The sequence below is a fragment of the Lactuca saligna genome, chromosome 9 (genome assembly GCF_052625555.1).
Source record: "Lactuca saligna cultivar CGN05327 chromosome 9, ASM5262555v1, whole genome shotgun sequence".
Classification (NCBI taxonomy): domain Eukaryota; kingdom Viridiplantae; phylum Streptophyta; class Magnoliopsida; order Asterales; family Asteraceae; genus Lactuca; species Lactuca saligna.
In genome coordinates, this window is record NC_136425.1 from 56686765 (window position 1) to 56712716 (window position 25952).

Genomic DNA, 25952 nt, shown 5'->3' on the forward strand with positions numbered 1-25952 from the left:
ATATCACAAATACAATCATCTAACACACAACTCTTACTGGTGGGCCGACATTGTGGCCGTAGACCCACCGCTATTGGAAGGTAACTCACCTCACACTGCTAAAGTCCCGTAGACTCAACCCCGTACTACTGAAATCCTGTTGACTCAACCCCAACTGCTGGATGACAGATTCACGATCTATCAATATCAAAACATAACCCAATTAATAATTGGGTCCCACTACAAAACCATAAACACTTACTTTGGATAATTACTACATTACCCCAAGCTTGGCTTATTCAAGCCCAAGGCCCAATCCGTAGGCCCAAAGTCAACTAGGAATCAACACCCCACATAAGGCCCAATTTTCCAAATTAGGCCCAAACCCCTTACATGGGCCTTACCCCAGGCCCATTAAATTATTCTAGTTCAATTGCTTGTTCTTGGATGGTCCATTATTATCTCAATCATTTAGGCCTAACAGAAAGGCCCAATAATAAACCCAAGTGAAATTAGGGTTTCACATAAATGACGATTAGGGTTAAGTTTCCTACTTAACCCATTAAGGACTTAATCCTCTAAGGACTTAATCAATTAAGTCCAATATTGCTTGGATTAATTTTTTGCCAATGATTATTATTTATTATCTCAAGTTATTAAATAATTCCTTGCGTGTCCTGATTACTTCCCAAATTAGGGTTTTGATGGCATTAGAGTTTTCCAAACCAAATATTAGCCCATTTATAAATTTGTTGGTCTTTTAGGTCTATTAGGGCTTTATTGGGCCTACTAAGCCCACTAAAATATTATTAAACCCATTAGGGTTTTATTAGGTCCATTAGAGTCCATTAAGCTTCATTAGGCCCATTTGAGCTTCTTTGGGCCCATTAGGGTTTCAAGCACCCCAAACGAATCAACACCACGAGACAAAGCACATTGCCACCCGACACGGCGGCCGGTGGCGGCAGCCACCACCCTAAGGTAGTGGTTTCCAATTTCTTTTATTATTTCATTTCCAATTTACAATTACAACCCAAGAAATAAACACACTAAATGGAAATAAACACACACAACCACCCTATGGTGGCCGAAGGTGGTAAATGGTGGCAGCCACCACCCTATGGTGGTGGTGGTCGCTTTTCCGGCCAAAAACCAAACACCAATTTACAAGGAATCAACAACACCTCACATAAACACATACTAGGCACCAAAACACGTCCACAACCACCACCACTCGGCGGCTGCTGGTGGCAGAGGGGGGTAAACACGGTAGGAACCACCATGGTTGGCTGCCATGGAGGTGTTGTTGCATTCCAGAGACACACCCATTCTGTGCACACACATACGAGCTTGCAGATGGACCCAACCACCAACTGGCGGCGTAGGATGGTGGCAAGGACATGGGAAGGCGGAGACAACAACGATTGTAATGAAACAGTGGCGCCATAAGCCGGAGGTAGCAGTGGCAAGGACGTCTCACCACAGCTGTTTGGATTATCGACGCTCGACAGCCCTAGCGACACCGTCAACGTGGTTGAAAGCAAACATGAGAAGAAGAAGAAGAGATGAAGCACATCTGGGCACGACGGCTTACAGCTACGACGATGGTCTTCGGTGTTCCCGTGTCCATTACCAAGTGAACGACAGCTGGGTGACGGCGTGGCATTGTGGTGGTTCTTGTTGGCTGGAAATGAACGAGGTCCATGGCGGCTCGGAATTGGTGGAGATGGGTGGTGCGACGCCGAGGAAGGTTAAGGGGAGTGTAGATGAAGTTGGCGGCTGAACAAATGAGACTAGGGTTAGCGTTTCATAACCCTTATATACCGGCTCCTCAAACTAGTTTTCCATAATGACCGAAATGGTCCTTCCAGCTCCAATTTAATTCAAAATAGATCCATACTTTACATTTCTAACCCTTCCTTCAGAAAACCCTTACAATTCAAGTCCGGATTTTACATTTTTAACCCCCAATCTCTTAAAGTGTGAAAATTAGCTCTACGAGACCATCATTTGATATATAATTATTTATTTTAGGGCTACTATTTGTTCATTTATTTATTTATTTAACTTAATAAATAAACGGTTGTTAAAGAGTGAAGCGAGCTTCACTTCTATTTCAGCAGCCGCATTCCCTCCGCTGCTTCTGCTACAATTCGTGTTCGAAGAGGATCCTAGCTGAACACTCTCCGAGAATAGTGCAGAAAATGAGTTATGAGATTCGCTAAACTCGTCCATAACTTAGCTTGTGTTATGGTAGTTCTTGCGAGTTATCAGTCACGTTGCTGTTTGTTGGTATACTTATGAGTATGGCTGTAAACGAACCAAACGAACACGAACAAGATCTTGTTCATGTTCGTTCGTTTAAGTTAGCCGAACAACAAACGAACACGAACAGATAAACGAACGAGATTTTCTTGTTCATGTTCGTTCGTTTAACAAAATACTTTGTTCATGTTCGTTCATTTATGTTCGTGAACATGTTAAACGAACATAAACAAACAAACATAAACGAACAAAGATAAAAAAAACACAATTGAACATATATGAACATAAACGAACATATAATATAACAATATAATAAAAAGAATTAAATATAGATGAATATAAATAAACTTAAACGAACGAACATAAACGAACGTAAATGAACATTATTAACGAACGTTCACGAACATAAATGAACGAACGAGATCATTGTTCATGTTCGTTCATTTAACTAAACGAACGATAATTTTTGTTCATGTTCGTTCATTTATTAAATAAACGAACATAAACGAACTTTCCGCCGAACAGTTCACGAACGGTTCGCCGAACGTTCAGTTCGTTTACAGCCCTACTTATGAGTGATTTGCAAATTTTGATGTACATATACACATTTGGGGGTTTGGTTGGTGGAGGAAGCTTAGTAGTTAGTATATCCACTACTAGAAAAACAGCCTTTTACGACGCTCATTGTGCGTCGTAAAACGCTCAGACGACGCGCAAATGCGCGTCAAGGAAGGCCCTGTCATAACGAGAGACGATGCGCTTTTGCGCGTCCTCTATAGACGACGCGCATTTATGACACGCAATGCGTATCATTAAAGCCGTTGTCAAGAAAGGCCATGTCATTAATGAAGATGACACGCAGTTTTGCGTATCGTAAATTTAAATTTAAAAAAAACATATTTTTATATTTTTATTAATTTTTAAATTAAATTTGCATTTAATGTCTCATAATAGAAATAAAATACTATATACAAAAAATACAATCCATTGCATAAAATTTAATGTCATACAATTCTATTTCTTACAATATATAAGTTTGCATCTAATCTACTTTGTACATCAAATTCCAACTAAGTAAAGTTGCATCTTGCCTTTCATAATTCTTTAAGACTAATGCTCCAAGTAGCTGAATTTATAAATAAGCAGTTGTACATTGGTCCATCTCACTCAAGAATGACTTAGCCAAATTCAACTTCAAGTCTTTACTGCATCTTTAATGCTGCAAGATTTGAATCAAGTGGCTTCATATTCCTTTCTTCCATCAACTTTACCTAATGCACAAAATACACATAAACAAAAAAAACATTGCAGAGGAAGGGGTAATTTGGGAAAATGTGAGGGGTATAATATAATAAGAACGCAAATACTTAATACCACTTTCATGCCATCGTGGAAACCTGTTGTGCATTACATAAAGGCCTTACACCAACACAAGGCTTGGGTTTGATTATGATCCTCAACTGTTAAACCAAATACAAAAGCGTGTCAGAAGAATAAAACTAGATGTAGATGAAACTTTAAAAGAGTTTGATCCATCACCTTACCTGTAAGGTTCCTTACAGACATAACGCACTTCAGTTTTCACAATCATAAGGTCTAAGAACTTATCATCTTCAATCTTTTTAATCAAAATTTAATCTGCCTAACAGAGAAAGATAACAATCAGCCAGGAAAACAAATGTAATGATAATAGACTTTTTAATCAAAATTTAATTTGCCCAATATGACACTTGTACTTACACTGCCACACACACATTAAAGTATTTCATAAAAACATCAACAACAACAACAACAACAACAACAACAACAACAATAATAATAATAATAATAATCCATCAAATGAAAGGTGAGTAGCAGGGTTATGTAAGTACCTTAGTATTTGATCTAATTTATCAAGTACTTGAGGCAACCATAATGTTAGAATTATAGAAAGTGCAAATCCAAATGTCTTTTTCTAAATATAATTTACATTGTCAACCTGTAATAATGTAAAACAACCGATTCAGTGGAAGATATTTTGCCCTCGGTTGTAATAACAATAGTAAGGGCAAAATGGTCATTTTATGCAGGTATGTTACATCTGTTCATCAATAGAAATAAATAGTACTAAGAACTAACCTGCTTAAAATCCAAACACATTTTATAAAAATTTTATTTTATATAAATTTTATAAAGTATAATACATAAAACAAAAACAAATACCAGTAGAGTACTATTGATCAGTTGTGGCCCATTAGAAGCAGAACACTGTCAATACCAACAGCTCTAACCATTAATGCAATGTTCATTTTTTTAATATTTGTTATTAAATATAAACACATTGAATTAAGATATACCTGAATTAAAACATCAATGACAGGTAGTATATAAATCATTTAGAAGAAAGATCGAAAACCTTCATATATTTTATGCATTTAAATTAACTGTGATTCAAACCTCTGTGATAGGGTATCCACAACTCTTTCAGGACCGTATTTGTCCACCAATCCCTTGTTTTGTGAAAATTGAGAGAAGCAAAGTCTAACCTTGTATGCACCATGGTATTCTCCTACCTGCACAGTGCAGTCCCCACCCCAAAAGAAGACGAGCACTACAATAAATAAATAAATAAATAAATAAATTTAGGGCTTTACCTCTTCCCCCATTACAAAGACATTAGGATCAGCAACCATTTCCTCATCAAGGGCAGAGTTCAAAGTGTCTCATAATCTGCAAAAATTTCAAAACCAAATTTAATACACTGCACCACTTTTTTTCATATAGTAATTGTTGAAAATAATGTGCAAATTATACCCTGCTAATTATGTGTGGTGTCGGACATACACTAAGACCGCTAGAAACAAAGGATCCAAAATAGGATAATATATTATTATTTATCAACAAAAATAAACAAGAAATAAAATAAAACTGTTATTTCTTATTTACTAATCAAAGTAAATTAAATAAGCCTTTATCATAAACATTTCCAACAACAAGATCAAAAAGCTTTCCAGGGGCATTTACGTCTTTTACCACATAAATTTTGATTTAAATTACCTTTAAGTGATCAAAACTTCTTTCCAGTATATCTACCAAAGATGGAAAGTATGCTAGGAGTTGTGGGACCATTGAAGGGGCATTCGAAATTGTGGCTTCCCATAGCTTGCATGGGTAATTAGTAATCAGTAATGTACTGTGTCAAAACAGTTAACAAAATGATTATTTATAAAGTTATAATTTCATATATATATATATATATATATATATATATATATATATATATATATATATATATATATATATATATATATTACAATATTGTTACTTGCATAATGTCTTCAAGAAGTTCATCTAAGCTATTAACATGAAGCCCACTAACTAGAACATGGAGAAGAACATTGTATTCACATAGGGGACTTGTACCCAAGTGCAACTACAAAGTTCTTCAGAGCAGTTAGAAGTTGAATCTGCAAAAGGCTTTCACTAGAAGATTCCTCCCAAGACTCTAAATTAAAAAAGAATTCTTTTCCAGTTAAACAAATTGATTGAACAATTTTATTCTAAAAATGTAGTAATTGGATTAAATACCTTTTGAAAAAATTGAACCAATTCAAAGGCGTATAAGATGATGTCACCAACATAGGCAATCAACATGGAGATTGTGTTCAACACTTGAACCTGAAATGAGAAAACACCAAATAACACCAAAAAGTTAGAAATGTAAATTTTATATAAGAAAATATTATAGAAAGTTATAAGCAATGTTTACCTTGGAATAAAACTCCTGACTTCAACAAGTAAGTACAAGTAACAACAAAATTATTAAAAAAAAAAAAAGAAGCATTTATGACTTCTCTTGTAGCAATTTATCAGCAACTGGGAAGTCCGGTATTATATCCATTGGAACCTGCAAAATACAAATCAAAATAAAATAAGGAGTAAATATGAGGGATAATTGAAGTTATATATTACTAAATAGTAGTAAATACATGTTAAGTAATTTACCTGAACCATTTCTAGTTTTTTCAAAGCATGTTTTAAAGGTTGTGTCATGACACAGTATTTTGTAAGAAGTTGTCAAGCAGCATCTTTGTCCCCTTTTCCTTGTGTTGTAAGTATAACCCTACTTAACCCCTCGACTGCATCTTAAATCTATCATTTATCAAACCAGTAAAAAAAAGTTAGTAATTTTTCATTATCATCCTAATGGGAACTTGATCTATAAGTTATAAATGATAAAACAACCACGCTACCTTATCAAAGTCAACATAAAATGTTTCATCAGGATGTAAAACAAATCCCCCTTTCTCAAATAACCAGTTGAACTGTAGTTGACCTTTTCTGGTAACAAACTTTCAAAATAATAATTAAAAAAAACATTTAATCAGATTAATATATAAATATATCGAGTGGAGTACCCATGAGCTTCCTCTAACCCGAAACGTACAGACCGTAAGCAACCTGCAAGGTAAGACACGTACATTGACTTGACCAGGCGCTTTGGAAGCTCATCCTGGTCAACCAACCCAAAAATATGGTCAACTTTTCATTATCTTCAAATTTACTTTACACAAATTAATATTTTAATTAAAAATTATATATCAAGATACCACTGACCTTATCTATAAGAAATTTTAGGGCCCACAGACCAACAATGTCCACTTTAGCTTCTTCCAAAGCTAAATGTAGTTCTTGTAGCTCCTGTTTGTCGATTCATATAAAGCAATTATAATTTTATAAAGATTATTAAATTTGAAATGAAAAAAAAAACCCCACCAATCTCACAGTTGACTTTTGACCATCTAGAAGTGTTATTGTATGTGGTCCTATCCCATGACAACACTCATGGCAAATTGTGTGAGTGAAAAAGAGTCAAAGTCAACAAGTTCCCGTTGTTCCTTTATAATGCCTACATCAGCTATAGGCTTCACAATAAGCCTAAACCTGTTTTCAAAATAAATAAATAATTTTTAAGATTATGTGTAATGTAGGTAGTAGAAGAAAAAGTAAAAAAAAATGCAGCCTCTGTGTTGGGAAGACTGCACAAGTATCCTTTTCTTTTTCCTGAAATTTGCAACGTCTTTAAAATGTGGAAGATATACTGGCAACAGAAGGCATGCGGTAGACCTCATGCTTTCTTAGAACAGGCAGGTTTTCCCATGGTAGCATCTGAAAAAAAAAAACAAAACAACCTCATTATTATTATTATTATTATATATGAACTATGAAGATGAAAATAAAAAGAAACCAAAAGATATTCTATACCTACCTGGATATTCCTTGCATAAGAGAGAAGTGACATCAAAAGATAATCAAGAAAGCAACCTGCAGAGTTTCAAAAAAGGGTTGGATAATCTTTATGTGCTTCTTCAACACATTCATAGCCACAGAGAATCAAAGGACATTAATTACTAGCAGATGTCATTCTCAGAAGTCAGAACTCTAGGCAACCAAAGGCCAAACCTCAATTAAAACACCAGGAAAACACCACATGTTCAAGACTACAAAACAAATTTGTCTTCCAAGAATCCAAGCTAAAGGGCAAGAAAAACCCAATTGCAGGTGAAACTTCAACTATTCAAGGGAAATGGCATAATCGTTCTTGTCTTTGGCTGATCCACTCGCCCTACATAAAATAAAAATCAAATATTTAAAATACATAATAAAAGCCAAAGAGATTGTAGATGAATGATGATACGAGATGGAGATTCAATTTCTGATTTATCATTTACATAGAAAACAAAACACAAACTAAATGGTTTTTCTTTTTTGTTACTGTTGCTCTGCAAAATGGCCAATCGATGCCTATGTACTTCGATATTTGCACGAAGAATGTAGTTAAACGCCCAATCGATGCTACGCAACAAAATCTCCCAAGAGATTCGTCTCGTCGTCTTCTCTATTAGGCACCGATAATGTTGCCTTCCTCTTTCTCATTTTTGGTTTACCGCCTTCAAGCCAATCAGATACGAAATTGAGGGCTTTGAGCACAGTGGGCTGAAAATATCACATATAGCTACCGGACCAGACCAGACTTACATTATGCCACCTCAGGAATGATGCCCTCGGCCATTGCCCAACCTGCCCATGCCCTGGGCCGGGCCTGGTAGTCATAGTAGATGGAGTAGGGTTGACAGGAGGTGGATCCAAGACTTAGAGCCCTAATCGACAACATCGTGAGTGTAAGAAGTCGCAGTCGTCGGCATAGGCATGTGTGAGCGTAAGGAGTCGCTGACACTGCGAGGATGAAACTTGATCTTTCAAGAATCTGATTCCAAAGGAGAGAGAGGGAGAGAGAGAGAGAGAGAGAGAGAGAGAGAGAGAGAAAGAGACGAACTGCTTAAAGGATTATTAGGGTTTTTTGGGAGAGGATTTTAGAAGGAGAAGAAGGAGATGATCATGCGATGTGTTTAATTTTTTGGGATTTCATTTCCCCCCATCGCAGGCAGAGAACGCGCCTTCCTAAAAAAAATATAAAACGACATAGTTACACGACACGCTCTTTATTATTGGTGCCCTCCGTGTTTTTTTTTTCTTGGACACTAATTTTAGGGCGCGCAAAAAATGCGTGCCCTCTATCCTTGAAATTTTAGAACACTGACATTATTTTTTATCACACGCACAAATGCGTGTCCTCTATCAGCGCGTGTCATTGTTTGCGCGTCATTAAAGGGCCGTTTTCTAGTAGTGATCTAAGGAAACTGAACCAAGTGGCTTTAGTTTATTTGGACGTGTGATACTTTGTAAATTGCATACTTGGTCCCTATAGTGATGCCTCATTTTGAGATTTAGTCCAATAGATTCATTCGTTTTAATTGTAGTACCAACAAATCATATCCAACTTAAAACAGTATACACGCCTCAAAAATTTCTCATCAAATGAAACTTACGATATCCAGCAATTAAATTTATGATGTTTGTGATGAATTATCGAATACATCTCTAGCATTTCCATTTAGGAATATCAAAACTTTGTGTCGAATTGACTTTTAAGTATTAAGTATATTAAACAAAGTTTTGCTATTTGTGGCATTTATGATATCAAATAAAACCTTTAACTTTGTTATCTATATGGAGAAAACTCTAAATCTATGATGCATATGTATTGAATAAGCTTTAAATTTTCCATTTATAATGAATATATCCTTTATTTTTTAATGAAAATTGAATACAATTTTAGCGATATAAGTCGCAAATGTTGATGTATATTGAATAAAACTTTGAATTATTTAAATAAAACTTTAAAAATATGTATATGAAATAAATAATAAAACATTTTGATATAGATTCCGTAAAACTATGTCGTTTTCGGTAAACTGAACCATCGAATATAAATAATTGGAAAATAGATTTATCGAAAGCTATACTGACGACAAGTCGTCGGCATAGGTTTTCAGCATACCGCGTATTTTTAGGTCGTTTTCCCGCAAGAGGTTTCAAGATGACATGTCGTTGGCACAAGTATCCGGGTCAAACAATTTTGGTCAAAGTTGGCAAAATGTGTGGTGACAACTAGTCGTCGGCATGGGCGGGGTTGGAGTGACGACTTTTGTCGTCGGTATAGGTGTCGTCGCCATAGGTATGTATTCATGTAGTGCATGAAGCAACCAAAAAACACAATCAATCTTATATCTTAATTGAAAAGGATATATATATATATATATATATATATATATATATATATATATATATATATATATATATATATATATATATATATATATATATATATAGGGAAAAGTGAATCTACCCTTAAGGGTATATAAACTTAGGTACCCAAACTCATCATAATATGTCATTTTGTTTGATATATTTATTATAATGTTATTCAACTTTAATCCTTAACTTGATTTACTTTCAAGATTTTCAAGATTTCATTATTATCTTCCTCTTACATCACATCTTTTTGACGAACATCAATTAGGTTATATATATTATAGTTGAAAATGAAAATTATGTAAGAGGAAAATAAATGTGAAATTTATAAAAATCATTGAATGAAATCAAGTTATTAGTTGAATTATAAGAACATTAGACAATTACAATGTATATATATGACACAAAACGACGTAGTATAGGGAGTTTGGGTACCTAAGCTTATATACCCTTAAGGGTATATTCACTTTTCTCATATATATATATATATATATATATATATATATATATATATATATATATATATATATATATATATATATATATATATATATATATATATATATATATATAACAGAAATTCTAAGGACTCCATAAAGAATCGTCAGTACAAAACTCGACATTATCCTCATCGTTGCCATACCCCACCGTCTGCGGAGGTGGTACCATAAGTCCCTCCGCCATGCTAGCAAAAAAACCCGGCATCTCAAAAATCTCCTCTTCATCCTCGTAAACTTGATCAACTTCCGACGACTCCTTTGTTTCCACATTCTCCATTGTATCCTCTGCGTATCTGAAAGCCTCCACATCTTCTGCCGCTGCCTTTTGTATATCTACTATACTGTTATACTTTGGGATAGGGAGCCGTGACACCAAGTTAGCAAAATTCAAAGTGGCCGATGGCCCCCTGAAAGCCAAAACAGCGACATCATGTGCTCTTGCTGCCATTACAGCAGTGGGATGCGTCCCTAGCCACACCCTGAACTGCGTGTTGGGCTCTCTTAACTCACAAACCCACTTCCCGTTATCCCTCATTCTTACTCCCCTGTAAACTGGGTGTCGAGTCTCTATAAACTTCTTCCTTCCAGCTCTTTTCTTCGGGGTGAGTGAAGCGAGCTTCACTTCTGTTTCAGCAGTCACATTCCCTCCGCTGCTACTGCTGCAATTCACGTTCGAAGAGGATCCTAGTTGAGCACTCTCCCGCTGTGCCGGTACACTAGAGGGTTAGAGCGGAAAAATGAAAAATACAACGTAAAAGATGTTATAAACTATTTATGGATAATCTTATTAAATTATACTCTTTCGTCCCATATTTATTGTCCACTTTTGACTTTTAAAGTTTGTATTATTCAATTTTAACCTTATATATTTTTATTTGTGTTATATATTACTTGATAAAACTTATGATAATGAAAAGACATGTAAAAAACAATTCATTCATAATTTACATCAAGTATTATATATCAAAAATAAAAATATTTAAAATTAAAGTTGAAGAATAAAAACTTTAAAAGTAAAAAATAGATAATAAATACGAGACAGATGTAATAGTAAGTTTACCGAATGACATTTGGTGTAGCACTATCAAGGTGTTTGAAAATGTGATCATTCTCTAAAATGTTGAGTCTTCAATTAACATGGTAGATAAATTAGTAGTTAAGAGTATGATTTAGAGGAAAATAAAACTTAAAAATTTTAATATTATTATTAATTTCTCGTATCCCATGGTGTAACTATTAAATGTATCGTTCCTATAATTATATAAAACATAGAGTGCGACTATTAAATGTATCGTTCCTATATTTATATAAAACATAGATGTGTAGTTGTCATATGAATGTCATATTATTATATTCAACTTAATCGCCTAATTACTTAAATGAAGCTGTTTTATTAATGTTAATGATTTATAGAGTTTGTGGGGTCAAGTTTTGAAATTTCAAATATTCTATAAATACGTCGAAAAGAAAACTGATGTATAAAATACTTTATTATTTACTAAACAAAATAATCTAAAAAATTCGAAAAATATACTATCATGTAAGCTAATCGGGCCATGAGATATTGGACACATGATTACACTATTTTGAACCTTATACAAAAAGTTAAATCGTTCGACTAAGCTTTCAAATTAAAAAAAAAAAAAAAAAAAAAACTGTTTTGGACATGAAATGCAACTATTTTCGACTTTTCAACTACGTACATACTCATGTATATTCGGCATAAAAGATAATGCGTACTATGCGCATGTAATTTCTTTATTGATTTAACGGCCTTTAATAAATTGAAAATTACATTTTTAAATGTTAATTATTTTGTAATCTAAAGAAAATGAAATAAAAAACCTTTAAATTTGTCATTTTATTCAAAAACTTATGTTAAAATAGATTGTTTTGTGCAAAATCCTGAAACTTATAGATAGTTTTTCAAATATAAAATTTAAGGAAAAACATATAAAAGCCATTAAAGTTTTTCCAAATCCGGATGAACCACCACATATATTTTAATCTATAAAACCATTCATAATTGCCAAGTGTGTCCACTTTGACATTATGGTGCCGATTATGCAAGGTCTTAGTTCTAAAAAAGTCATTCATATTTTTTAAAAAGTCCACCGCGACCACTACTACAAATGATATTATGAATGTACTTCTTATATTTTAAATAACAATATATTAATCTCCTCATATTTTAGGGCCAGGAGGGGTTCCCCCCCCCCCCCCCCCCCCCCCCCCCCCCCCGGAATTTTGGGCTAGAAGTGAGTAGAGACCTCGATCGTTCAGTAAAGCTTCCGCCTTCCCACCGAATCTCCCAGGCCCCGTCCTTAATCTTCGCAGCTTCGCTCAATCGCGACTCCACCAAATCGAAGCCAGTCGTCGCCACTCACCTGCTCGTCGTTGCTGGGCGCTGGCTGCTACGGACCTGCGGTGCTACTACAGTGCTACCTGCTGCTGACGGCTGACCTCCTATTCTTCAATCTGCACGATTGCACAGCTGCAATTCTGCTGCAATCCCCAATTCCCTTCCTCATGTATGCTTTCAGCTTTGAGATTTCAAGTTCCAATTCCGTTCTTGATTTCTTTCCCGTGACAATTGTTTAGTTGTTGGATACTAATTGTCATTAGAAAGTTGGAATTTTTCTGACTTCAGAGCCTGTTTTGTTGCTATTGTCTAGAATAAACTTATGAATTGATATGTTGGAATTTTAGGAATCAACTAATTTTAGGAGCCTATTTTATGAACTGATATTGATTACTGTCTTACTGATATGTTTAGAATGAATTGTTTTGTTGCTTTTCCTCTATATTTGATTGTTGTTGGAGTTTTAGAATCAACTATTGCTTATTTTCTTATGAATTGTTTTTTGATTTTGATTTTTATAGGTACAATCTTGGGAAATATGAAAACCATTCATTCTTTCTTCAAAAGAAAGATTGATAATGAAGAAATTCATGATAAAAATGAAGAGATTAAACGTCACAAAGCTTCAACAAGTGAACCACAACCACAAAACATGAAAATCAACAAGAGAATGATAGGAATGAAGCTACACAATCAAATCCTAATGAGGTGGTCCAGGTGGATCTTAAGCAACTAGAAAGAGATCCCGCTATAAGGTCTGAGAACAGCACGCGTAAACTCAGAACATATCCAAAAATTCTTCATATCATTAAGCATAAACCCCGTTTGTGATATCTTCCTTTCTTCCTTTCTTCCTTTCCCGCAAAAGGACACATTCTCCAAAATAATGTTCTGAGTGTTGTACAGTTGAGAGATGTACCCTATCATGTGCCTGGAACAGCCACTACCAACAAACCGAAGTTTGATGATATGCCTCCATGGCTGCTCCGATACAGAGTGGGATCAGTTGGTCTTTGGAACCCAATCCATTTTGAAACTGGGTCGACCTTTGTCATCCTTGCACAATACTTTCTCCCATGACATGTCCTACTTATCACAAACAGAAGATGTAGAAATATTAGAGTCATTAGTTGATTTGGGAGAGTGAGCCTTTGGTACCCATTTGTAGTTGGGTTTAACCCATTTCTTTTTCGATCCGATGGGTACCTCGGTACTTGCTTTGGAACTTGATGTCGGCCGTTGAGATGACTTTGATTTTGGTTTCACGGAATCATTTCTTGGATTGGACTTCTTAGCCGACATTCCCTTCTTGCCCTTAGGATTTAGATTATTGGCCTTATGGGATTGATTCTTGGCCTTCTGCACATTCCAGTCACCATTGTCTGAGCGTGATCTGGAAGGGTTTCTTTTGAAGTATCTCCCACTTGGTGCGTTTTTCCATCCTTGTGCGTAGTAGGGAACATACGCGCGATTAGGACAGTTTCGGGTAATGTGACTAGGTGTTCCACAGTGAAAACAAGTCTTTTTCTTCACTGGGAAATTGTTTCTTTCTGCCCCTGGTGGCGTATCTTTGCCTCGTCTCTTCTTGTTCCCACATGCACACTTGCCACAAGAACTCTGTTGCGTTGGAATTGGTGGCCTGTATTTCTCAACGGCAGGTTGATCAGAAGCAGTTAAGTTCGAAGCAACAGATTTAGAGTTCAAGGAGATGTTGGTTTGTTCAATGGTTTTCTCCTTGTTCTCATCTTCTGCTACTTTACTTGCACATGAAGTAGAAACATTAGTCTTTTCAACATTAATAACTCCTCCTGTCACAAATCCAGCTCGTTTTCCATATCGAAGATGTGGCTCCCTGTCAGTTTCGTCCTGTGTTATAGGGATGGATGTGTAGTTATGATTATAAGGAGGAGGTACACTATCATACCCTAGACCCTTGTTTTGATTTTCTTTGAATTTTAATTGGGTTTCATATAAGGACTCGACTGTCTGACTTGACGCGGTATAATTTTTGAAACTGACATTTGTTTTTCCACACTTAATTTTCAAGGCGTCAAGTTCTTCAGTTACAGCATCAAGTTGTCTCTTAATATAGTCATAAAGTTCACATTTTTCACTGTATTCTGTCTGAATTCTCTTAAAATCCTTTGTTTTTTATTCTAACTGGGCCTTCAAGGGTTTCTTTCATTTCCTGAGTTGATATCCTTCATATCTTAGGTACTCAACTTCCCTACGTAATAAATCATTATGTTCACGAAGATGTTTAATCGTAGCTTCACATGATTGAGAACATGAAACATCACACGATTGAGAACATGAAACTTCATTGACCAGAAGGTTTGCGGAACTCATTGTTTTTCGAAAATTCAAAGCGTTAAGTTCTTCAATTATATCAGCCAGACCAAGACGATTGAGATCTTTTGTCTTTTTGATGTCAGCCACATCCATATCCCATGATTTCGGAAGTGCATTCAGCAGCTTTTTGTTTATCTCAAATTTTGACAGGAAGATCCCAACTATATTCATCTCAGTAGTGAGTGTAGTAAATCGTTGCAGCTGAGTTTCAAGGGTTTCTCCATGGATATAATCGAACATGTTGAAGTTTTGTCTTAAAATCTCCTGACGACTCTCTTTCATGTTTTCAATTTCCTCGTAAACTTCAAAAACTTAGAATCAGGTGACCAAGGTTCGATTCCAGGCACTCTTAAAATCTGTCCCCCCCCCCCCCCCCCTTTTTTTTAAGTCTAATCAAGCTGCTTGTGAAGACTATATCACATAAGTTTCGAAGTATTGTAGCGTGTGACAAGTTGGTTGAACCGGTAAGGCGTTGAGTGAAGAGGGAGACTACCAGGGTTTGAATCTTGCAACCCCCCAAAATTCCTTTTTTTTAGTAGATGCTGAACTAAAAGGAGGCCGCAGAACGTTGAACGAAAATGGGCCGAACACGTGTTGGGCCGTAAACTCCTGCTGGGCCGAAACACGATCGGGCCATAAACTCCAGAAACCCTAGCCGCAAACGGGTTTACGGCCGTAAACTCCCGACCCTAAACCCTTCAAAGACCGTAAACTCTTCAGAAATCGTTGTTCTTGACGAAAAACAACGTTTTTTTTCACCATTTTTGCTCCAAAACTCGATCAAAAACTCGTTTTTACGAAAAACACGAAGAAGAAACCCCCCTTATTTTTGCGATATCTATCCAAAAACGTTATTCTCTTTTCAAAATCAGATCAAATAAGCTCCAGATCTGAAAAAAATTGATTGATACAACCAAGCTCTGATACCAATTGTAAGTCCCTAATTTGCCTGTGTATCAATCAGATCCGTTTGATGGTGCGGAATCCCAATCAAACTAATGATGTCAGATCAAATAGAAGAGAAGGAGAAGAAGATTAATATGAATCTTGTATGATATGATTACAATGAGGATCCGGATACAAGATTCACACACACTAACACACACTCTCTAGTTTCTCTCTCTAGAACACCTTCAAATGCACACACCCCTCACCCCTATATATACATGAGAATATGGGCCGGGTAAACATGGGTTGTAAACAGGGTTTATGGCCGTAAACACCCCCTTGGCCAAAAACCTAACCGTAAACACATAAGATATTACAAAAAATTACAATCAACTAGAAAAGCAAAGTATAAACCATAATATTGACCCAACAGATTGAGTTGGAGACTCAGGTCAAGGAGGAGGCCGAGTCACAGAGGATGGATCCGCGGCCGGCTCAGTCTCAGCCGGCAGCCAAGCGGGCCAGGCCCACTGATTCGAGATCTGGGAGCGCGAAGGGCCGCACTTGTGGGAAGTTCGGCAAGAGTCACGAGGGGTCGTGCTGGAAGGAGTATGCTACAAGTGCGGGAAGGAGGGGCATATTGCAAGTGATTGCCCCAAGGGATTTTCGGTTTGCTTCCATTGCAACCAGACCGGCCATTAGCTAATGCCGAGTGCCCTCAACTACTTCAGGGATCAGTGCAGGGATCTGCGCCTGCTACTAGGGCTACCGAGGTTCGGCCAGCAAAGGTCGAGGCGTCGAAGGCTTGCGGGAGAGCCTTCCAGTTGACAACGGAGGAGGTCCGCGCAGCACCCGACATTGTGGCAGGTATGTATTCTTCTCTCTATTTATTTGAGTAAGAGATATTATGTTTATATTATGTTATGCGTAGGTACCTTTCTTGTGAATTCTGTACCTGCCTTAGTAATATTTGAGTCGGGAACGAGTCGATCTTTTGTTTCGTTAGCTTTTAGTCGTCATATCAGTATTTGTCGAGAGGCCTTGAGTCGACCTCTGCGAGTTTCTATAGCTAACGAGTGAGCAATGTATGCTACGGAGGTGATTCGAGGATGTAGACTTGAGATCTTAGGTGTGAGGTTCCTGATCGATCTAGTCTCGATTGCGATGGGGGGCGTATGTGTCATAGTAGGCATGGATTGGTTGAGCAAATTTGGATCTATTATAGACTGCGAGCGTCAGCTGGTGACAATTCGAGACCCTAGTGGGGGAGTACTTACGGCATACGGTGAGGGTACCCGTCCCGAGTCAGCATTTTGTTCGGCTGCTAGGGAGAGGCAGAGTTTACAGCAGGGCTGTAGGGAATTTGTGGGCTATGTGTTGGACACGCGAGTGGCCACTGGGAGGCCAAGTTTAATTGATGAGGTACCGATTGTGCGGGAGTTCCCTGATGTTTTCCCCGAGGAGTTGCCGGGTGTGCCTCCCGAGAGGCAGGTGGAGTTTCATATCGACTTGGTACCAGGGGCGGCACCTATTGCCAAGGCACCCTATCACCTTGCACCACCCGAAATGCTAGAGTTATGCTCGCAACTTTAGGAGCTGCTTGGAAAGGGGTTTATTAAACCGAGTAGCGCACCTTGGGGAGCGTCGATCCTTTTTGTCAAGAAGAAGGATGGTTCACACCGGATGTGTATTGATTACCGGGAGTTGAACAAGCTGACGGTCAAGAACCGTCATTTGTTTCCAAGGATCGACGATCTGTTCGATTAGTTGCAGGGAGCGTCTTGGTTCTCCAAGATAGACATAAGGTCGGGATATCACCAGATGAGGGTTCAGGATGAAGATATCCAGAAGACAGCGTTCAGGACTCGTGATGGGCATTATGAGTTCGTGGTGATGCCTTTCGGGCTCACCAATGCACCATCAACGTTTCATGGATCTCATAAACAGGGTGTGCAGGCCGATGTTGGATTGTTCGGTGATCGTATTGATCGATGATATCTTGGTGTATTCGAGATCCAGAGAGCAGCATGAGGAGCATTTTAAGGAGATCCTTGGAGTTCTAAGATCGGAGAGGCTTTACGCCAAATTCTCCAAGTGTGATTTTTGGTTACGAGAGGTCCAGTTCCTAGGGCACTTCGTTAACCAAAAGGGGATATTAGTCGATCCGACGAAGATCGAGGCGGTGATGAGTTGGGAGGTGTCGAGGTCACCTACTGAGATCAGGAGTTTCCTTGGGTTAGCTGGTTATTATCGGAGATTTATCAGGGATTTCTCTAAGATTTCCATGCCACTCACCAAGTTGACCCGGAAGGGTGTTGCTTTTTCATGGGGTCCGGAGCAGCAGACCTCATTTGAGACACTTCGCCAGAGATTGTGTGAAGCTCCGGTGCTCGCACTTTTAGAAGGGATGGAGGATTTTGTGGTGTACTGTGATGCATCGATATCAGGGTTGGGAGTGGTGCTTATTCAGAGAGGGCGTGTGATAGCATATGCATCGAGGTAGTTGAAACCTCATGAGTCGAGGTATCCCACCCACGATCTAGAGTTAGGGTCAGTGGTGTTCGCCCTCAAGATCTGGCGTCACTATCTGTACGGGGTTCGGTGTTCTATATACACAGACCACAAGAGTTTGATGTATTTGATGGATCATCCCAACCTGAATATGCGCCAGAGGAGATGGTTGGATGTGGTGAAGGATTACGATTGCGAGATCCTGTACCACCCGGTCAAGGTTAATGTTGTAGTCGATGCCCTGAGCCGTAGGGCGGAGGCCGCCACGATACGAGATGTTTGCATGAGATTGACAGTGATGACTCCAATATGGGACACCATTCGAGGGGCCTAGGACTAGGTCGTGAGACCGAAAAATCACAAGAGGGAGCGAGTGAGCGGGAAGGTATCGGAGTTTGTTACCGATAGTCGAGGACTTATGACCTTTCAGGGTCGGGTTTGGGTACCGTTTGTGGGCAGAACGCATACCGTCTTGATGGAGGAGGCGCATAGATCGAAGTTCTCGATCCACCCTAGGGCCACTAAGATGTATTTGGACCTGAAGAAGGCGTATTGGTGGCCCTGTATGAAGAGGGATGTTACATGGTTCGTAGAGAGGTGCTTGACCTGTCGCAAGGTTAAGGCCGAGTACCAACGTCCGCATGGTAAGTTGCAGCCGTTAGAGCTTCCCGAGTGGAAGTGGGAACATATCACCAAGGATTTTATCACCAAATTACCGAGGACTGCCAGGGGTGTCGATGCAATTTGGGTGATTGTGGATAGGTTGACGCAGAACCCTCACTTCCTTGCCATCAGTGAGAGCTCTTTTGTAGAGAGGCTGGCAGAGTTTGTGACATCCCCAAAATCACGGCCAGAAAAGACCGATTTTGTTTATGGTTTATGAAAATCAGAGTACTTCATTTTATAAAAAGGTTGCGGAATTTGTTCCCAGAAAAACACGATAAATACGTTATTAAAACATTTTCGAAGAAACGTATTTTTATTCATCTTAAAACGTTTGGGATGTCATCGTTAATACAGAAACATAAGCATAAACAGAACTTACAATTATTTACACTAGTGATCTACATCTCTTTAAATCTCTCAGTGTAATGTCACTTCATTTCGTCACCTGTGGTATACATAAACTGAGTGGGTCAGGTTGGGAAACCTGGTGAGTACATAGGGTTTTCAACCCACAATAATATAATTATTATGTTTAATCAAACAATCAACCCAATTACCCATCCCCATTATCTTCTTTACTCTTTAAGGATTTATCCTAAGAGTCATCTATCCTTCATTCGTTTATTCCGAAGTCCCTTACTTCCAGGGTTCTAGGACTGGCACTAAATCCATAGCTGCCAATGTTCGTTCATAAAGCACTAATTCCATAGCTGCTATAGTCTATTCATCGGGTACTAAATCCATAGCTACCAGTCTTTATCTAATAGGTACTAAGTCCATAGCTACCAATGTTCAACAGGTACTAAATCCATAGCTACCAACGTCTAATAGGTACTAAGTCTATAGCTACCGGTGTTTGTCCCATAGGCACTAAGTCTATAGCTGCCAATGTATACTCACGTCATCTTCTATCTCTCATCATCTATCTACCCATCATCATAACCCACATATTCGTATATATAAAATACGTATACAGTTTAAATCCTTTAAAACATGTATAAAACGTTCATCCAACATAGACAGCAAGTATTCAGATAATATGCACACATAGCACGTAGTTTATATTAAATACTTCATATCTATGTGTAAGATGAAAGGGACTATGCACTCACAACACGTAAATTATATAATAAATACTTCATATCTATGTGTAAGATGAAAGGGACCATGCACTCACAACACGTAAATTATATAATAAATACTTCATATCTATGTGTAAGATGAAAGGGACCATGCACTCACCTGATTAGGTGGTGATTCCGAACTCAGACAGCACTTCGTTATCTCAAAACAATTTTCCTCGACAAAACCTAGTATCAATACCACTAGGGTTTAGTTTTTAACGTTAACCACGACTAATTAATAGTCTAGCTATTATTACTATTATATAAGCGTTAAATAACACTCAATATAACTCATAATAATAGTCCAAATAATTATTTTAAGGTCCTAATAATGTTACTATAATTAAATAAAATCTATATTAAATATAGTATAGGCGTAGCTCACTTACAGCGAGTTTTTATTAAAAACCGGGCTTCGCTTGAGCAGCGTTTCCAAGCCGAAAGCTTTTCTTCTCGGAGCCGTCGGGCGCTTCGGGGCTTTCTTCTCGTGCTAGGGAGGTTCCGTAGACTTGGGAGGGGTTTAGGGAGGCTAGAGAGAAGTTAGAGAGAGAAAGAGAGGCTTATGGTGTGAAGAAAATATGAGGACTTCACCCTTGTATTTATAGGAGTTTTATAGTAAAGTAGGCTCTAAGCTTCGTCCGTAACTTTTGCATACGAGCTCCGTTTTTTTCTGTCTTTTTACCGTTGAGTTCCTATTAATGAGATCTTCAACTTTTATTTAGACCTCGTTGGCTAATTCTCATTCTATCTCGGATTTACAAAACTGTATCGAATTCGCCGCGCTCGAAAAGTAGCGACTGAGCTTCGTCTATATCTATCTCATACTATCTCCGTTTTCGACATTATTTATATCCATGCGTAGGTAAAAATAATATCTACAACTTTCATTTTGGCTCCGTCGGCTAATTCTCGACCGATCATAAATTTAACAGTAGGAGGCGTTTAGACTGTTAAATGACCGCGAAGAATTCGTAACTCTTTCATACGAACTCCGTTTTCATCCATCTTTTTACTGTTGAGTTCCTATTAATGAGATCTTTAACTCTCATTTAGGTCGCGTAAGCCAAAAACCGCTCGAACTAAAATTCGAGTTTCGGGCCGTACACTATTAAGCTGAAACTTTGAAAAATCATAACTTCCTCATACGAAGTCAAATTTGGGCGTTCTTTTTACGGATTTTCTCATTTTAACATACTCTACGACTTTGGTTTAGATAACTAAGGCTAAAAAGTCTTCTATCATAAATTCACTTTTTTACGCTTCCCGGTGCCGTGTCGGTTTTGCCGTAAAACTTCGACGGGCCATAACTTCTTCGTTATAACTCAGATTTCGGTGTTCTTTATATGTACGAAAACCTTGTGACATATACTATAACTTGGTTAAAATTATTTATTCTAAATAATCTTTTGCCGAAAAGTCGTTTTCGACCCATATTGCCTCTAAATTGATTTGCCCGGATCTACGGGCGTTACAGAGTTGTACGTTAGGGAGGTGGTATTGCGGCATGGATTACCGATCTCGATCATTTCAGATCGAGATGTGTGTTTCACTTCCAGATTCTGGAAGAAATTTCATGAGGAATTGGGTACGAGGCTGCATTTTAGTACCGCATACCACCCATAGACCGAAAGGCAGAGCGAGCAGACGATTCAGACGCTCGAGGACATGCTTCGTGCATGTGTACTGGATTTTGGTGGGAGTTGGGACACGTATTTGCCCTTGGCTGAGTTTTCCTATAACAATAGCCATCATTCGAGCATTGGTATGCCACCCTTTGAGCTGTTGTATGGAAGGAGTTGTCAGACCCCCATTTGCTGGGGTGAGGTAGGGCAACGTGTGATAGGTAGTACAGAGATAGTGCTTCATACGATGGAGAAGATACAGTGGGTCAGGCAGAGGTTATTGACCGCTCAGAGTCACCAGAAGAGTTACACGGATAAGCGTCGGTCGGAGCTCGAGTTTCAGGTCGAGGATTTTGTGCTCCTGAAAGTGTCTCCTTCGAAAGTAGTGATCCGTTTCAGGAAGAGGGGCAAGCTGGGACCCCGGTATATTGGGTCGTTTAGGGTGATCGCGAGGGTGGGTAGAGTAGCATATCGTTTGGTGTTACCTGCGGAGTTAGGTCAGATTCATGACACCTTCTACGTATCGTAGTTGAGGAAGTGTGTGGGCGATGAATCGGCGGTGGTACCGTTAGAGGATATCCAGGTGGATGCGAATCTGAACTATGTTGAGAGACCGGTTGCGATTATGGAACGGAAGGTCAAGGTTTTAAGGAACAAGGAAGTGCAGCTGGTGCAGGTCCAGTGGCAACATCGGATGGGGTCCGAGCTGACTTGGGAACCGGAGCGAGAGATGCGTGAGCAGAATCCAGAGTTGTTTGCAGAATGAGACTTCGAGGACAAATTTTGATTCTAGTGGGGGAGAATTGTAACATTCAAACTCCCAGGTATCTTATTGATGCTTTAATATTGAGTTTTTAGAGAGAGATTCGGCGAGTAAGCGCTCAGACTCGCCGAGTAGGAGCGCGGATGGTCAGACTGATTTAATGGTGGACTCGGCGAGTCCATTCGTTGACTTGACGAGTCCATGCTATTTAATGAAACCCTAATCCCCTGGGTTTGAGACCTAGTTAAATGGGCTTATAGCCACCATTTGCGACTACCAGACCCTTGAGAGAAACCCTTATAGTGCTTGAGCGTTTGTGAGAGAGAAGAAGCCATTATTGGACCTTTGTGGGTTTGTTTTGCAAGAAGAAGTTGATTCCAGCTTGGAAGAGTCCAAGGAGGTTGCATATTTGTGGATTTCAAGTAGAGGGCATCATCTTTGAGGTAGCATATCGACCCTCTTTCTATTTTGTTAAAGCATCCATGGATCTAGGGTTTCCTATGCCCTTTATTGGGTTGATTTTGTTGAGAATAAGGTCCCTTATCATGTATAGACTTCAGATCTGGACCCATAGTGGTCCAGAGGAGGTGATCCATCTTGCTTTATGTTAGGTTATGGAAGAAATGAACTTAGAGTGTTGTATTTTGGACTAAATAATCAAGTAGTGTCATTTGGACGTTGCATAAGTATCAAGTTCGAACCTTTACATGTTTATTGAGCTTGGGGAGGTTAGATCTTGGGAATAGAGAAGCAGATCTGACCTCAGAAGGTCATTTGAGTTTGAGCATGGCTTAAACTCGCCGAGTCCAAGAACAGACTCGGCGAGTAGGATGAGTTTCTCCCATAAATCACGCAGATAGTAACTCGCTGAGTTCGGGAAGTGACTTAGTGAGTTATTTGGGGTTTTGAGGATGCGAGTTCATGACTGAACTCGCCGAGTCACAATTGTGCACTCGGCGAGTTTGGTCAAAGGGTTGACTTTTGTTGACTTTTAGGGTTTGGTCAACTTTTGATTATTTGAGCCTTGAGATGGGTAAAATGGTCTTTTACCCTCCTAAGAGTGCTAAGAGAGGGAATGGTCTAGCCTTGGGAATTGTGTTGATGCCGAGTGTTTATTTTTGTATGATGAGGTAGAGGCTATATCCTATTTCACGGAGACCAAGATTTTCGAGTTACCGAGTTACACGAGGTGAGTCTTCTCACTACACGTTACCTAGAGTGGTATTGTGAGTTGACCGGAAGGTCTTATGTGCTATGTATGAGTTTGTGTGCCATGTATGAGAGTGTGTGCCATATATGAGATTATGTGCTATGTGATGTATGTATGATATATAATTGTATAGACTGGACCGAAGGGTCCAACGATTCAGACCAGGCCGGAGGGCCCAATGAACTATGACCAGACCAGAGGGTCAAACGAGCTACAGGACCGAAGGGTCCCGCTGAGACACATCGACCCGAGGGTCGTACAGTAGCCTCGAGTGGCGTATGTGTTGTATGTGGTATTTAGGGGAACTCACTAAGCATTTATGCTTACAATTGTTGTGTTATGTGTTTCAGGTACCAGCGAGGACTGTGGGAAGGCACCGACATGAACCGTACACAACGAGAGGAGATTTGATTTATGATCTTGGGGACATGTTTGATTAATAACTATTGTGAAACACTTTTTGAGAATGTTTTATATTTAAAATATGGTTGTTGAAAAATGAAAATTTTGTTTTGAAAATCTCGTCGTTACAGTAGCTGCTTCAAGGGAAATTATTCCTGTACACCAATTTTTAACAAACTTAATTTTTTTAATTAGTGTAGTTTGTGCTTCCAGTAACCGTCATGATGAGTTACAAAAGGCGAAGGCAACTGAGATTGAACAATTATTGGAACTAGGTGAAATTGAATCAAGCAAAGGATTGAATCAAGTTGGGACATTAAGAAGAGCTGGTGATACACGTTGGGGTTCTCATTTTCGTTCTGTTTGCAGTTTGCTTAACATGTTTTATTGTACTCGTGTTGTTCTCCAGGGAATAATTGATGACGTATCTGCTACTTATTCTCAACGCGGAGATGCTGATGCAACTTACTGTTTCCTAAAATCATTTGAGTTTGTGTTTATTCTTCACTTGATAAAGGAAGTAATGGGGAAAACTGATGTATTTTCTCAAGCTCTACAAAATAAATCTCAAGATATTCTTAATGCCATGGAGTTAGTTTCAGCAACAAAGGAGAGTCTAAATGAATTCAGAAACAAGGGATGGGACTCTTTATTTGTACATGTGAAGTTATTTTGTGCAAAACATCGAATAGATATGCCAGATATGAATGCTCCATATACTTCTACTCGATACCGGCCTCGAAAAACAGATAATCATGTTACTTTTGAACATTTTTATTGAGTGGATTTGTTTACAACCACATTGGACAAACAGTTACATGAGTTGAATAGTAGATTCAATGATCCGGCGATGGAGCTATTAAGTCTTAGTTCTACTTTAGTTTCAAAAGAACACCCTAAAGTGATTAAAGTTGATCAAATTTGTCGTCTTGTTGAGAAGTATTATCCCGAAGATTTTATGTAGCAAGAGAGAATTCAATTAAGATATCAATTGGAGATTTTTAATATTGATATGACAAAGAATCCTAAGCTTAGTGGTGTATCAACTATTGCTGACTTATGTAAGGGTCTTGTGGAAACTCAGAAATGTGAGACGTATTATTTGCTTGATAGAGTGGTGCGATTAATAGTTTCTACAGCAACAACCGAGAGGGGATTTTCAGCAATGAAAATATTCAAGAATCGTCTTCGCAATACAATGTCGGATGACTTTCTCACAAACAACTTGGTGGTTTACATAGAAAGAGAAATTGCTGAAAACATTGATTCGAAGTCGGTAATTGATGAATTCAAAGACCTTAAAGGTCGTCAGGCTGAGTTGTAATTCTTTTTCTAGTTATTTTTTGTGTTTATTTGCAAAAACATGAGTGACTTTTTTATAACTAAAAAACCCATAAAATTTGCACCAACAAGTCAAAGTGGTTGTGCTGAACCTTTTTACCAATCATGAGTAGTTTTTATAGATCAAAATAAAATACAATAACCGGATTCGTGTGAAACTTTAGTAGCTTTTATTTGTTTTTCCAAATATTAATCATGTAAACCTTCTAAGGGTTTCGAACTCAATATTTCTCGCATACAATTGTCAAAACATTTACTACTAGGACCACTAACAATTGTCTTGAATCCGTGTCTATTTCATTGATAATTGAAGTATATATACAAGCTGTGAT

The 25952-nt window shown here is 38.2% G+C and overlaps 1 protein-coding gene and 1 pseudogene across 1 annotated transcript; one reads left to right on the top strand and one right to left on the bottom strand.

The window, feature by feature from the left end:
• Positions 1-10461: 10461 nt before the first annotated feature.
• On the bottom strand, positions 10462-12910 carry LOC145016361 (dehydration-responsive element-binding protein 1E pseudogene; annotated as a pseudogene).
• Positions 12911-13156: 246 nt separating this feature from the next.
• LOC145016363 (uncharacterized) lies at positions 13157-25603 on the top strand. The gene is made up of 6 exons (XM_078974706.1): positions 13157-13163; positions 13263-13458; positions 24475-24640; positions 24689-25036; positions 25094-25218; positions 25315-25603. The coding sequence occupies exons 1-6, from the start codon at positions 13157-13159 to the stop codon at positions 25601-25603; spliced, it is 1131 nt and encodes a 376-aa protein (XP_078830832.1).
• Positions 25604-25952: the final 349 nt, after the last annotated feature.

Bases quoted from the DNA above. Each gene is read 5' to 3' on its own strand.
- LOC145016363 (XM_078974706.1), top strand. The intron at 13,459-24,474 runs GTGGATCTTAAG...TTTTTTAATTAG, and splicing joins ATCCTAATGAGGTGGTCCAG to TGTAGTTTGTGCTTCCAGTA. The intron at 25,037-25,093 runs GTTACTTTTGAA...TTGGACAAACAG, and splicing joins CTCGAAAAACAGATAATCAT to TTACATGAGTTGAATAGTAG.